Raw genomic sequence first — 16,465 nt, 5'->3', positions numbered from 1 at the left:
AAACCTTTCTCACTTACTGCCCCGCACCTCTTGAATGCCCTTCCCCTCAATACCCGACTAGCACCCTCTCTATCCACCTTTAAGACCCACCTTAAGACACACTTGCTTAAAGAAGCATATGAATAGCACTGTGGATTATACTGGACACATGATACATAAAGCTTGGCCCCCTGACGCTCTTACTACAGTTCCCTCCTACAGTCTCTGTACGTTCTCCCTACCTACCAATTAGACTGTAAGTTCCTCGGAGCAGGGACTCCTTTTCCTTAATGTTACTTTTATGTCTGATGCAGTTATTTCCATGAACTGTTATTTATATTATCTGTTATTTATTTGATTACCACGTGTATTACTACTGTGAAGCGCTATGAAGCGCTATGTACATTAATGGCGTTATATAAAGACATACAATACAATAATATATATATATCACACACACTTATCTGTCTTGTTCTTTTCTGTGAACAAAATGTAGGAATATTGCAGGCTACCTTTCGTTCCAATGAACCATCTCAAAATAATGGCAATTCTGGAAACTGACCTTCAAAACTGGTTAGGGCAGGATCTGCTGCTCGAGCAGCTGCAGGACGCAGAAACTATGCAGAATTTCCAGTTTATTCTTTGAGGTCTTCATTGCAGTTATTTTAGACATTAGTGCCTTAGAACCCTGAAGCTGGAGAATGTGTCATTTTTATATTTCACAAGCTCCTTTATCACCCTGTGCTACCACGAAGAGGACTGCAAGCTCTTCTAGGGCAGCACCTCAGACATAATCTACAATGAGAATTGCACACAATATGGCAGAGCTCTGTGAAAGGGGCATGGAAAATACCAACTCGCCAGCATCCGAGAGACCACAACACTTTCCAAAGCCTCACCTTACCAGTAACAGAAGAACTTAGTGGTTTTATTTATTATGACATTTTTTTAAAGAAGGGGAGTCCCAACCGTAAATAAAGAAGCATTACTAAAATTGAAGACCATTTAAGCCAGGGGTGGGCAACTCCAGTCCTCAAGGGCCACCAACAGGTCAGGTTTTCAGGATATCCCTGCTTCAGTACAGGTGGCTCAGTCAAAGACGGAATCAAAGACTAAGCAGGGATATCCTTAAAACCTTACCTGTTGGTGACCCTTGAGGACTGGAGTTGCCCACCCCTGGGTTAAGCACTGCTAATGAAAAATCAGGAAATGGGAAAAGCGAGTTAAATGGCCAAACACATGGCTGAAGTATACAAAATATGCCTTTTTTTTAATGGAAAGGCGCTGTGGCCCTTTTTGAGCCAGAATTCCGTTTATCCGCTTTGCACCCCCATGGAGGTCAAGAAAATAAAAATTTCAGGATGAAATTCACTTTCTTTTAAACATCCGCAATATGATTGTGCTGGGGCCAATTTTCCATTCTTTAAATGGGAGAAGAAAAAATAAAAGTTATGTACTAGAAGTGAAAAAAATAAAAAAATTAAGTTGAGTATTAAGAGATATATTTTCAAAAATGACACAAAAACATTACCTGTGCCTACATAGCAAAAAGCCGTTTTAAACTTATACAATGTATACGTGCACAAAACTCCCAAACTTGAAAGAAGTTTATGGATGGGATAACTAAATATGAATGAATATAGAGGTCAGTGCAGCATTGCAAGCCTTTGCATTCATACTTGAAGCCCCAAAAAATACTAATTGCAAATAATTACGCCTAAGACTTTTAACGACTCTACTGCACTTCCCTCTAGCACAGGGGCGCGGGGCAACTCCAGTCATCAAGGGCCACCAACAGGCCAGGTATTAGGGATATCCCTGCTTCAGCACAGGTGTGCAGTCTTCGACTGAGCCACCAGTGCTGAAGCAGGGATATCCTGGAAACCTGACCTGTTGGTGTCCCTTGAGGACCGGAGATGCCCACCTATGCTCTAGCAGCAAAATAGGGGATCCCTGCCCAAAAATAAGTGATCCAAACTTAGGGCAGTGCAGGCGGCCAGGTTATTCCAGCACCGCAGCAAGCAGAGCCTCGGGATCAGGGTGTTCTAGGTTACAGGCTATTCCACCCATTTTTAACAAAGAGCGGTTGGCTATAAAGTTTACAATCCCACGTAATTAACATGGTAGCATGCAATTAAGAGGCAAGGATGTGTTTCCAAACCAGCAGCCAACTGCTGTTCTGGATTTGTGGGAACACAAAACGCAGAATGACTCACACACAGGCTCTTCACCCTGGTTGGCAAGACTTCAATTTAGAGCTAGTGACTACAGGTGAGTTTCTGATCATTACATCGAAAGCTATTATTTCATCAAGGCTGGAAGGAAATAAATCAGACTAAAAGGAGCATACTTTGACATAATGGCTAAAGTGGTTTAAAAAAATATATACATATAGAAAAAAATAGTGGTGGCCCAATGTTAAAAATAAATAAAAATGTATTAATTAGGGCCAAAGTTTGTTTTTTTTAGACTTTTTTCAGAAAAACGTATGCGATATTTATGCTTTAGGACCATAGACTGGGATTCATCATTCCGTGATGCAAAGTATCACACCACCACTCAGAGGAGTGATAACCACACCGTGGCTTTCTGAACCTTCCCCATAGGGAGAGTAACATAACACCCCTGCTGTTTAAAAATAATAAAATAAAAAGAAGTGGTATTCTGGGTTGGAAACTAAAATACATTTTATTAAAATGACCTACTGCTTTGACACGCCACAGATTCATGTCACGTGGATTCATTTATCATGGAATCTCTGACCGGCCAGTGAATATTGTGCCGAGATGCCAATATCAGCAGCTACACAACTGGCGCCTTATTTTTAACAATCAATTTTTTGCACACCCATACAATCCCCAGTGAATTTACACACCCTAGGACTTGTTGCTATCCTTCAATAGAGTCTACTATCGACTGTACAAAACACTACCAAGTACATTTAAATCACGAGCCCTTGATGATAAATGCAAAAAGGTAGAGGAAGAAAAGAGAAATAGATACCTGTGAGAAGGGAGTAAATGTATCATCACCTCCATATGGTGTGTACATCAGGCCATTCCTCTACCCACCCACCTACACAAGGCAGCAGGGTGCAGATTTCAGAGCGGGGGCCAGAGCATCACCCAAGCTGACCATGTCTTTGCCAAGTACAAGCTTTTTTTGATGACTCCACAGGGAAACAGGTGAAAGAAAACAGGTGAGAACTGGGAAAACAAAACACTCCCTCAGATTTGCAAATAGCTTCTACACAAAAATCACACTGAAGAAAGATGATAAACATAGGGAAGGAGACCTGCCGGGAGAGGGCAGTTACAACAAATGATGTCTGAGGTCATACACACACAACATTTACACCTCAAAGATGACTTGTGTATTTTAGATTTGAGCCAGTACAAAATACAATGTATCAACGGAAAGCAAAATACAGCATGTTACTGGGGGGAGTTCAATTTTTGACCAATCGAAGATTTGAAATTGAAGAGTTCAGCAGGGTCACGTCAAGTCTTTTCTTCAGAGCTCTTTAGGAAGTTATGAATATCATTTTTGGTGCTCTTGTGTTTTTGGACCCTTTCCAAGCACTGCGTTGCTGGCACATCTAGCCCTGGAGGAGCGGCTTTACTTCCAACACTCATGCCCCGTCCTTAAGGTCCCTGAATAAACACTGAGATGCTGGGTTAAGATCTTGCATCAAAGACGCATGTTTTCCAATAAAAGTACCCAGATCTATGTTCGCTTTCATCCTGATACACTGTATTTTCCTGTGGGTGACATCTTTTTCACTTTTTATTTTTGGGGGTATGCTTATTAAAAAAAAATCAATCAATAACAAATACCAGAACGACGCAAAAAGGGGCTGCTAAACAACCATGTATATATGTAACAGAAGAGTTCTCTCTAACAATCGTGAAGTAATGTGTACTGTTCACATCAAATAAAGTTACAAATCGTGGAGAGAAGATGAAAGGAACGAACAATCGACCCCAAAGTGCTACAGATTCCCTGAGCTTATGCTAACAGGGACCAATACACCAGTACAATGGCAGTTAGTGTTCATAAAATGGTTTTTGCTGCTTCAAAGTGGCAGGGTCCTGCATCTTACCCAAGGTCTCCCTGCACTGAACGGAGAAGACCATTGAGAATGAAACACGGGATAACTGTACAGGGAAAGCTGACGGGGAGAATATTCTGTTAATCCTTTACATATGTAGCCGAGTCCCCTACCCTGCCTCCAGTGCCGGGATCTGCCTGGCTATCGCCGGAGGTTTGCGCGATCGGGAGTGTGGAGGCGGCCACGTTGCTAGACACGCATGCGCAGTGTCAGGAGTGCAGCGGCCATCTTAGAATGGCTCAGCATATGCAGCAGCGGGACTACATGTCCCAGAATCCTCAGGTGGGAGGGAAATACCACAGGGGACAGTCCCACCCAATGGGACTATGGCAGGAGGAGGAATAGGAAATCTTTCGCGGGCGGAGAGCCCGCGAAATCAGTCTAGCAGGAGCCAGCAGAGGACAGATGCATCCAGGGTGCCCGCAGCCCCATGACTAGGCCAGAACTTCGCCCCTAGGCCCCAGTCAGACCCTGAGACACCAGAAGGCCAATATTGCAGGCAAGGCCCAAGATAGGGACCATTCCCCTCATTAGTATGGCGGTGGCGGACGGCCACACTACGATCTGCGACCAGGCCGCAGTATCCCAGAACACTTGAGTGAGACCCTCTGTCTGGAGCTCACCCCACAAGGAGGATCGGGACCCTTAGCAGAGAGGGGAATTGTGTCGGAGGCCCCGCTGCGTGGGACCCGCTCCAACACACCGTGCCAAGCAGCACACGGTTACTGGAGTGCCCCGGCAGGTACCCAACATGCACCAACATTTACAGGGGGTAGCACTACCTCATATTTGGGTGGGATTGCTGGGACGGACACCAGGGGTTATTGGTGCCACGGCACCCTCCGTACTTTGGGGGGACCACTCAGTGTTTGGGGTCATTGCATTATACTATTGTGTGTTGTGTGTTGATATTGTGTGTTATCTGTGTTTAGTGTTTAGTGTTGTGTACAGTAAAGATTAGTTATATACATTGTGTGGTGTATTGCTTACTACTGTTGTATTGGTTCCTGTGAGGGGTTATCCCGACAACGCTGGGATCCCTCATAGGTGGAGGCGCTGCACGCGAGGAGACAGAGCTCATCCCCAGGCTCCCAGAAGCGGAGGCTTGGGCCTCCTGTGAGCAGACAGGTAACAGCAGCACGCGTAGTCGCCAGTGTAGTTCCCTTAGGCGTAGGGAAAGGGGGCTACACTTATGTAAAGAACGCACAACATTAGCAGCAAACGCATCAATCAATTCTGGCTGTTAAAGGTTTTTGTTTTCTTTTAAATCTGTTGTTTTTTCACAGGGACACTTTGGAGGTTATCTATCAAAACAGCAATCCCACCTCCCCTTCCCCCCTCCGCCAGGCAGCCTGTGTGTTGAACTCAACATTGGCATCTTGGCTCCTGAGCGTTTTATGATTTATTTTTAACATGTTAAAAAAAAAACACGATTTTCTTCATCTTTTAAACTTAACAGGACTCTGGGGAGAACTCCATTTAAAACTCCCGGACGCTTATTTAAAATGCTAATATTTCCTGGGAGGAGCATCAGTTTAAAAATACAGTATTGGAAAAAATCAGCACGTAATAATAAGCATCTCCAAAAGCAGGAGGATCTGAAAATAACATGGTTCAGCTCTGGAATATATCCCCCCCCCCCCCCAATGCGGTCAACAAAAAGGGGGTTTGTTAGACAAAAATGTGTTCACTAGTCTCTTCTGTGCTGAATAAACTGTACATCATTGCAAAACTATACGGGGCAGGTTTAGGGTGCGGGACGGAGGAAGGTAGTTGATGGAATTAACCCTGATGTACTAATGCAGGAATATGGCATCAGTGTTTTAAGATTCCTTTTAAATGTGTGTGCTTTGAAAAACAAGGGATTAATGAGCCCTGTAAGAGATGTGTGCTGAGGTTCATATAATAGGGACCGATTAGGGTGAAATTATATCTTGGCTTTATTGAGCCTGTTCCTTTATCCAGGTAAAACATACAAAACCAAGAAAATAACAAACCCCTATCCCTGTGTAAGGGCTAACTTACTTCCCCGGACCCTATCTGCAGGACTGGAGGGATATTCCCATTACCAGCCTAGACATCAAAGTCTCAGGAGGTACCTTCAGCAGGTGGCCCTCCATGTCAGTCTCTGGCAGGTTCCTGGGTCCTCTATGCCCAGGAAATATAGGCCTCTGGGTGTCTTGATGTCAGCAGACCTTTGTGCGCAAGACAGTGTCGGTGTGCAGGCTTCTCTGGTTTCCCGTGTCACCCCAATTGTGAGCTAAGGAGTCCCTCTCCTGTGTCTCACGTGGCTTTTTACCGAGCTCTCATTAGTCCAGGTGGAGACAAGTTAATTGAGGGGCTGCAATAAACTATCTCTGCTGTTTTCTCAGAGCTCTGGGGCTGCTTTATTTAAACAGGGATACAGACAACAATACTGGCACAAAGTCCACAGCTGGGAGACCGACAGAGTCTCAAGTGCACCCATGCAACTTTCCGAGTTTCCGAAATGGAAGAGAAAAAAGTATAATAATGTTATAACAATGTGGGCGCAATGTTGATCACAAAATGTGAATGAAACATTACGTGCACATTGTTGTAACATTATTATACTTTGTTTCCCCTTCCATTGTGGACACTGCGATCCATGCACCGTGAGCCATTCTTTTCTTGTATCTGTTGAATAAGGGTTTGGAAACCCGCGGGACTACGGCAGCCAGATCAAAAAGGTTTCCGTTTCTTTCCTTAATAATCGGACTTTGAGACTTCCTCTTCTACAAGGCTGCATTTACCAGACACAGCATTTCAGATTTATGGGAGACTATATTCGGAATACGCCGCTTTAGGACTTCAGTGCATTGGCTGGAGTATTTCCTTGCAACAAAACCCAGTGCTGCGGTAATAATAAAATTGGCATTACTGCAACACCAGAGCAGGATAAAATGCAGCAATTCCACCTAATAAAAAAAAAAGCCAGCCATGTGGGCTATAGGGAATGGCTGTAATTTTATGTATGGTGTACAATTTCCTGGTCTACCAGTGATGAGGAATATGACAAAATATGCAAATGAGACAGACTGAGATTATGAAGACATTTTGAACTAGAGCAAGGATCAGAATGGTGAAACACAAAATAGCCATTTAAATTAGCTGGTGAAGCTGCAGCCATAAAGCTGCAACTGAAGTGTTTCTGCAAACATTGAAAGTCCTAATTCAACCCTCTCTTCTTCCCTCTAAAAGGCAACGTGTGCTTTCTCCGAGGTGCAGGGATACAGGTTATACGGAATGATGGAACAGAATGGAAAGCACTTTTAGTCTATGTTCTGTGACTGCCACTTTTGCAGGTCGCCCTAGTTTAACTCAACAAGGGGGAGCACAAATGTACAGATGGACAAACGATATTGTATTGGTTAATAATATAACCAAACCACCATATACTGTATACCTAAAGGTTTCTTTACTTTGTCACCATGCAAATTTGGAGTCTCCGGTGACATGCTTTCCAGGGTGAAGGTTGTGAGATTGCCTCATCATGGGAGGGTCTCCCGAAGACATTGAATGCGTATAGGAAGTTTTTAATATGTAAGTCTACATTTATGCTGCACAAATAAAATACTGTTTTAACGTAACATTTTCTATACACATGTCTTCGGGAGACCCTCCCATGATGAGGCGATCTGACAACCTTCACCCTGGAAAGCATCTCGCCGGAGACCCCATGGAGACTCCAAATTTGCATGGTGACAAAGTAAAGAAACCTTTAAGCACCGTTGGCTTACACATGGCCGTGCAAGTAGCACCTTTCTTTATATACGCCGCCATCTTTACCCACACCATCAAGTAAGTGCACTGACTGTGGCTTCATTAGCCCTTGTGCATTTATCTGTGTATATGATTATTAGCCAATCCACTATCGTTTATCCATCTGTACATTTGCGCTCCCCCTTATTCTACTTTTGTCTCTTATCTACTTGGGGATCCTGGAAAGACCCCTGGGGTTGAGCAGCAGATATTGGATCCCATCGTAGTGCACCAGCATTGGGGGGGGCATTGGGGGGCATGTAGGGGTCCTCTACAATGGTAGCATCGTATCCGGTTTTTATTTTATATTGCTATTCCCATTAAGAGAGAGCGCCCTAGCATTTCCTTCGTCACATTATTTGGAGTCAGGAAGGAATTTATTTTTCCCCTTATGAGATATTATTGGATGATGTGTCACTGGGGGTTTTTTTTGTTTGCCTTCCTCTGGATCACAAATACTGTAAATAGGGATATAGGATAAGTATCTGTCGTCTAAATTTAGCATAGGTTTGAACATGATGGACATGTCTTTTTTCAACCTCATCTGTTATGTAACTGTGTAACACCCATTCCTCGTTTTGATTAAGGGGGCAATTCAGTATACTCAGAAGTGGCTGATTGCTTCACAGCATATTAATTACCCCCTAAATCTGACATCGTCTCCCAAGTGTAAATCATTATTTCATCACTTGAATCCTATGACTGCAGGCTTCATGTAAATATAATGTCCATAAATAAAAATAGACCAAAAAAATAATAGAAGTCTAGGAATCAACGTTAGTATTTTTAACTACTTTTACCCTGGTTGAGGTTTTGATTGAATATAAGTCTGTTTATGTGTTTTGTAATTATACCCATGACCCATAAAATGTTGGAACAATATATAATCTATATCTTTACCTACTCGAGAACAAATGATCCAAGATGTTAACATGCTGTCCCAAGCAATAAAGCCTGATCCTCAACTAAAACTAAATAAAATAAATCAGTTCTTTATGTAACAGGTAAATCATTTCTTTCTCCCGTATTTCAGGTACCAAAATTAGAAAACGGGGAAGGAACATGTACACATCTATGTATGGCACAGTATATACACAGCTATGTATGGCACAGTATATACACTATCAGTGATCCATAGGAACAGAATTACCTGGAAATTCTGCTGGTTTTGATCTATTTAATTTTTAATAAACAGTTCACGTGCTCTGAAGGCAAATAAAAATGTTAGCCTTCTTGCAGTATTTGAGATACCTCGATACATCCGAAAAGGTTTATTTAAACTGACATTTACTCTAATTCCATTTAGCTTTTCTTAGCTTAATATGTGCACAGACATAAGAACATAAAAATTGCAAATCAGAAAGTTTCATATCTCCTCAACTTACCTGAATAACGTCAATATCTGCTAACGGAGCACAGGATGTTACAATATATTCACATGTCTGCGGACACGGGGATGGACCGTGCATTGCAACATGATTATGTACAGGCATACCCCGCATTAACGTACGCAATGGGACCGGAGCATGTATGTAAAGCGAAAATGTACTTAAAGTGAAGCACTCCCTTTTTCCCACTTATCGATGCATGTACTGTACTGCAATCGTCATATACGTGCATAACTGATATAAACAACGCATGTGTAACAGGTTCTATAGTCTCCCCTCTTGCGCACAGCTTCGGTACAGGTAGGGAGCCGGTATTGCTGTTCAGGATTTGCTGACAGGCGCATGCGTGAGCTGACGTTTGCCTATTGAGCGAGATGTACTTACTCGCGAGTGTACTTAAAGTGAGTGTCCTTAAACCGGGGTATGCCTGTATTGTGTATGTAGATAACTGTACTACAAGGATTACTCCAGCGCAAGCACATGAACCAAAAATGTAATATATAAGAGTATTACCACCAACATGGCAAAAAATGAATGAAACAAAAACGCATGAGAAATGTAAGATGTAAAATGTATATCCCAAACAGCCGATCGCACGACTAACAACATATTTTGTGTTCTGCGATTTCACAAAACTCTTCCCCAAGTATGTAAATTCTACAAGGTTTATTTTGCCAAGTTATTCTTCAATTTCATGTTTTTAAAACATGTTTAAATAAATTAATCTTCAAAGATATAAATAAATGTGAATACAAGATCAATATGCCATGAATCCATCTTCCCAGTGCACGGAAGAATCCAGTTCCACTTTTTTTTAAGGTGTCACCTCCATTAATTTGTATGAAGCTAAAATCTTCCTGGGCAAGGGAAACATACTGAATGGAAGAGGTTATCTTTAAACACTGAACGGCAATACCAACTGGACATTAACTCCTATTTACTTGAGCGCTACCAAAGTTTAATAAATAAGTCTCTCTAAGGGTTATTATGTCTCCCAAGAATTTCTGGACGTGTCCCAAACCTAATGAATATATTAACATGTTAATTTCAACAAGACTGAACAAAAACAATAAACATTCAGCTTTAACAACAAGATTATTCTCCCCCTTTTCTCCCCAAACTGGTGAAGTTAAGGGTTTTCTTTAACGAGGCATGACGCCGATGTCATTGTGTCATTACACACACACGCGCATCATACCTTGATTGAGATAGGTCAGGGTCTCTTCATGTAGCTTGATAGCAGGGGAGGTTGCTGCACACAGAACATACTGGAATGGGGGCAGCTTGGTATCATTCTCAGGGGAAAGCTGGGGCTCTTCTTGCTTAAATATTGGCAGTGCAAGGACGTCACTGAAACGAAACCACGAGCAGACAGGGTCAGCATATTCCAAGGGGTAAAAGCTGCAGGCTTTTCAAAAATAAAGTCTGGAGCCACAATAAAAAATGTGCAATTTTTGAGGCCCCCTAAAGAAATGGGACAAGGCTCCCTCCGTAAGGGGTAGCTTTATCTGACCAACTTCAAGCTGTACATCCAGGTTATGAAAGATGGTCTTTCACTTCCTTGGACAACTCCTTATACAGCTTGTCAATATCCTTCTCATTGGATTCCAGGTCCTTCCATCAGTGAAGGGGGTTAAAGAAGCAATATTACAAAAATAGTTGAAGGCAAACCAGCGAGTGACATTTTAGGCAACAGAAGACACAGCAACCCAACCCCTGCAGGGCAAGAAGGAAGTTTATTTTGATCCGATATCTATATGTAAATATGAAAACAGCAAAACCATATAGAAAGGGCTTTCCAAGGTCAAAAGAGCCAAAATACCCAGCTTCTCATACGTTATCCGTGCTGGAGAGGAGTGTAACAGCATGGTGGATGGAGCCTTCCAGTAGTAAAAAAAGGTTAAGAAACCACTTTCATGTGCACATGCTGTAGAGCTGACCATATTAACTGTAATATTCTTAGATGCAGGAGGTCTCACATCTGCTGGATCCCAGATTATTTAAATCCTTACTCCCATTAGCAAAACTTTAATGTCTCCAAGATATGCTTAATTAAAAACAGAAAGGTAATGTTCTACATTGCTCTCATACAACCTAGAACATTCTGAAGATCGATGTTGGCTGACCATGTGTATTAAACACATTTAACAAAATGTGACTACTCCATGCAGGATAGATCTGGTTCAAACAAGATCAGCGAGTGAAATAAATATCTATTACCCATCATGCACTGGAGCAATACACTCAGTGACTACATGTTAAACAGTCAAGGGCTATTTTCACCAATATCTTTATAGTTCTGACTTAAAATGTGTTACTGTATTCTTGCAATTTGTTACGCAAAGATAACAATGTTATTACTGAACTTACAGGATAAGTGGAACCCTGGAGTTTTTTCGAGGGCAACATCACAAAACAAAAACATTTAGCAAACAGGTAGAGAGAAAAAAATGTGTTTTAAATTGTATTGATTATTACGAAAACACCTTGGTATAGAGGACTTTGATGCTGATGTGTCAAGTGCAGAACAACAAGCATTGAAGCAAAAATTAATGTATAGAAAATACATAGCCCAATTTGACAATAATCTAGCAATCATCAAATTACCCTAAAACATTACAATTGTAGGAGTATTACATCATGCAATCAAATCAAAATATACATATATGTTTGTAGGATTCGGTTGAATTTCAAAGTCTTTTTTGTGTTACTATTAAAAGATATAAAATAACTGTCATTAAATAACTGCTTTTGGTACCCAAATCAGATTAGAACGCAGCCAATAACAAAACCAGACTTTCAATCACAGTTGGAACAGGTTTCAAGAGCATTGCTATTATTAATGTCTTTTAAATCTTGCATTATATTGGATCATACTGTATTTCTCCCATGCTTCTCTCTATATGCTCTTATGTGGTTGCTTCAGAATAACACAAATCAGTAACCTGTGGCTTCCATAGAAAAGGGGCTCAGTGTCCCACCTTTCCAGGAATAAGTAATGGACTTAAAAAGATTTTATTACATCAAAATGTCTCCAATCCTAGTGGACAATTTCCCCCAAAACGTGTGAGACGAGGAAGGAAAAGCAAATGCAATTCAGAGAGAAAATAAAAAACGTGCACTTTGCCTTATTACATTTGGTTTGCTAAATCTAATCTTCTGGATAAAGAGTCACTAAGCAACATTCTATAAGACAGTTATAGTTTTAACCAAGCACCTCAAACACAATCACCTCCCTTAGGGCTACAGGGGGGAAGGAGGTTCAAAATCATTGTACAGATCTGCTTGCATCTGAGCCAGGATCTCGCTTGGAGATAGAGGTGAGAACATATCATCTTGCATTTTGGGTCATGTCAGCAGAGGACACGGACATTGGCAGCACACGAAACCTTGGCAACTCCTCCTGCAGTCACTGGGAGAGGGCAGGGAACAAAAATAGACCTGGCAAAGGGCAAGGAAAAAAATGAGGCTCTTCCTGCATCAGCCACCAATCAAACTGGCATTAAAGCTGCAGAACAGGCAATATCCTGCATGTGTGTTTATTTTTAATAAATCAGTTCTGTAGTAAGAAAAAATACTTTTAGCATTTTCTGTTTTAAAAAACAACAACTTTGAAAGACCAATTTTCTTGTATTCTATTTTAACAAGCAAGCTTGTTCCTATAGCAACGATTTACATTCCCCATATTTAAAGATGTCGCCAAACTTTGCCGATCAATAGACGGAGAACGAATTGACCGTCCGCTATGCAGTTCTTTAGGTAATTAGAGATTGCCCACATGAAACTATTGAAGTAAAAAAAATTAATTAAAAAAAAAAAAAGACTGAACTGCAGCTTTTAAGAAAAATCCGTGGTAGTGGGTATGCATGCACAAGAAACTTTCTAAACAGGAGAGCCACGTTCACTACACAATATTTAAGATCCATGAACTACGTTTTTTTATAAATAAAAATGAGAAGCCCTTTTAAGTCCGTTAACCCTCATGCTGCCAGGCAGGCCAGTAACGCATTGCTTAGCAGGGAAAGGATAAACAGAGAAAGCTAAAAGTACAGGTTTGTAATTACAAAATAAAGTGGCACCCTTTACCAATATATTACCATCAGGCATGATTACATGATAAAGATAGAAGCTTAGATCCTGAAAGCTTGTCAATGATTTAACCAACAAAACTCAATACAATGCAAGAGATGCAGCCACTGCTCGAACTGGAGCAATCCGTGGCAAGAGACGTGCAACTGGACCAACTCAAGGTTCCTGCAGAGACATTTTATTACGGTCAGTAGCACGGGGCTCACACAAGAGGACAAACGTATATTCCTCAGGTAAGGCCCAAGCTAGGATCTGAGCTTTGTTAACTTGACTACATTCCATCCATGAAGCTTAATCTTCAGTAGAGGAGCAGGCAGCAATATAAAGTAGCATTGCATATGGCTATTCTATTTGAAGTGTCATCTACCTGGAAAGGTGAACCAAATGCGTCTTCCAGCCCTCACACAATTACCGGATTCTCACAGAGCCAAACAAGCCTCTTATGGGGACGGATTAACCTAAACGTTATTACCGAGCCATCACCTGCTGACTGTTCTGCATTTCACATCGGGTTCACTGATCCAGAACGGCTAGTACGCAATATCTGAGCCCAACATGTCCTCTGCCTTGAGCTCATTCCTGGTGACATTTGCATAGTGAAAGGTCAACCTTCTAGCAGACATCTGCCCCATGTTTACCATGATGACCCTCCCTATATTCTGCTTCCAAGCCCAATAACCGCCATGTAATGTTTTGAATAGAGATATGGGCACCAAGTTTTCATAAACAAAATCAAGTAAGGAAGAGGTCCATTTTTAAAACACCACAATTTCAGCGCAAAAAAAAAAAAGTATAAATGTATATTAATAATTAGAAAAAACAGGTACCAAGTAGCAACATTATAATTTTCAAAAGAAAAATAAGATAGGCTGGAAAATCTACAAAAAGTTTCTTAAATTAACATCTGACCTCAAAACAACTAAACTACAAATCGAACAAATAGCCATGTATTTGTCATCACAATTCTGAGCCCAGAACACACTTTAAAACGAGAGGTAACTGTGTATTACTTCCTGGTAAAACATTTCATAAATAAATAATAATAGCTAAAAAAAATACTAATAAAAACTACTAAAGGTGGCAGTTAGTAACCAACTTTGTACAAAATATAATTAGCCACAGAATAGAGAAAAGAGCAATACACATTTCTGAAACATTACCTTTTAAAGTGATGCTTTTAGAAGAGACACTTTCCTAATTTAAATGTTAAGCTTTTGAAGTGTAGAAACCGGCTATCTGTGAATGTTGCTCTGTACACATTTCAGCACAGACTGGGTGGCAGCGAGAGATAGCAGCAGCAGCACCTATGTCTGTGTGTAACACACTCTGTAACACATCTGCAGAAGCTGCTCAATCCCATCACAGTGTTACTGGCACAAGAATGCATGTCACCTCTGCAGAGACCGGTTACTTTGCCATTGCAGCGGTTTATTAGTGTTGGAGTCTGCATTATCCCGACACTATTCATCAAGCTGCTCTGTAATGTCCCCCAAGTGATTACATGCAGCCATGGTGCACACTCCCAGCAATAAGGCACTCGGGAGATAACCCACACTCAGGCACCTTGGTGCAGCGAGCTACGCATACTGTACAGGCAGTGACCCGGTCTCTGTTTCCCTGTCAGGAGTTGGATTGCTGGTCATATTACTGGGGGAAGCATCTGTCATAACGCAGCACCCGGAGTATCCGTCACATGCACCCAGGGGGTTATCACACCTCCCAGGGGTACAAACACCAAGCTTAGGGGGTATCAAGCAAAAGTGGAGCAATTCTAGGGCAAAAAAAAAAAGTTACCCCATATTTATGAAATACAATATATATATATACACACACAATATACACACACACACACACACACACACACACACACACACACACAATATACACACACACACACACACACACACACACACCTTGTACTTTGATAGACCCCCTCAGCAGATAAATACATCCCACTGGGGGCAAAACTGGGGCAAAAAAAACGGCACCAGATTTGCATGGGGTCATTGCTTTTGGCAGCAGTGGCATCTCCTGCGTTGGTAGGTTTGCTGGAGGGGTTTTGCCCCATTGCAGAGCCCCCTGACAGCTCAGCCCTATCTCCCCCCCCCCCCCCCCCGGGTACCCCGCTCCCCGCTCTTACCGCAGGTAGCCGCCGCTCGGGTGCTGGTTGTAGTGCTCCGGCTGGGTGTGCCAGAAGAGCATTTTCAGCAGGGGCACAGACTGGCGCAAAGAGGGCAACAAATCCGGGAGGCTCAGGGCAATATGCAGCGAGGGTCCGGGAGCAGAGAAGGTGCAGTGCCCCCGGGGAGCCCCCTGCTCCTCTCCCCTGCACAGAGAGACCCTCTTCCCCAGGCAGCAGATCCTTCAGCTCCTCTGCTGCTTCTCCTCCAGCTGCAGCCCTCCTTCACCCTGCAGTGACCTCTGCTCCCCCCTTTGCTGACCCCCTGCTGCCCCGCAGCGCGCGCCTCGCCAGCACAACGTTCCACAGCGCGCGCCTGCTGCACAGAGCCCGGGGAAGATCGGGCGCTCGCGCCTCTGCACGCGCTTTTATTTACCAACCGCCTGCTGCGCGGTGGTTGGGAGGCTGCCCGTGACGTCACGCTCCATGCCACCCCCTTGGTGGCCCTGCCCTGGGATGGGACAGGAGTGCAGAGGTTTGGGGAGGTGGCGGGAGTGTCCCGTGCAGGTGCCGGCTTGTGCAGCACCATGCGCAGGAGTGCAGGTGCATGTGTGCAGGTGCATGTGTGCAGCACCATGGGCAGGAGTGCAGGTGCATGTGTGCAGCACCATGCGCAGGAGTGCAGGTGCATGTGTGCAGCACCGTGCACAGGAGTGCAGGTGCATGTGTGCAGCACAGGAGTGCAGGTGCATGTGTGCAGCACCATGCGCAGGAGTGCAGGTGCATGTGTTCAGCACCGTGCACAGGAGTGCAGGTGCATGTGTGCAGCACAGGAGTGCACAGGGGTGCATGTGCATGTGTGCAGCACCATGCGCAGGAGTGCAGGTGGATATGTGCAGAAGTGCAGGTGCAATTGTGCAGTACCGTGCACAGGAGTGCAGGTGCATGTGTGCAGCACAGGAGTGCATGTGCATGTGTGCAGCACCATGCGCAGGAGTG

The 16,465-nt window shown here is 43.0% G+C and overlaps 1 protein-coding gene across 4 annotated transcripts in view; it reads right to left on the bottom strand.

Moving 5' to 3' along the window:
- Positions 1-15,875, bottom strand: part of LOC142475002 (transcription factor CP2-like protein 1) — a 31,995-nt gene extending 16,120 nt beyond the window's left edge. For 2 of the 4 annotated variants that reach the window (XM_075581094.1, XM_075581095.1), the window contains exons 1-2: positions 15,488-15,875; positions 10,457-10,608 (exon numbers count right to left, since the gene is read on the bottom strand). In XM_075581094.1, coding sequence (XP_075437209.1) covers positions 10,457-10,608; positions 15,488-15,549 — 214 coding nt within the window. In that variant the 5' untranslated portion in view covers positions 15,550-15,875. Of the gene's footprint in view, positions 1-2,982; positions 3,005-10,456; positions 10,609-14,507; positions 14,652-15,487 lie in introns of those variants that run through there. The other 2 variants (XM_075581096.1, XM_075581097.1) reach the window with 2 other exon arrangements.
- Positions 15,876-16,465: the final 590 nt, after the last annotated feature.

The sequence above is a fragment of the Ascaphus truei genome, unplaced genomic scaffold (assembly GCF_040206685.1).
Source record: "Ascaphus truei isolate aAscTru1 unplaced genomic scaffold, aAscTru1.hap1 HAP1_SCAFFOLD_1047, whole genome shotgun sequence".
Classification (NCBI taxonomy): Eukaryota; Metazoa; Chordata; class Amphibia; order Anura; family Ascaphidae; genus Ascaphus; species Ascaphus truei.
This window is presented reverse-complemented; position numbering and strand designations above follow the sequence as displayed.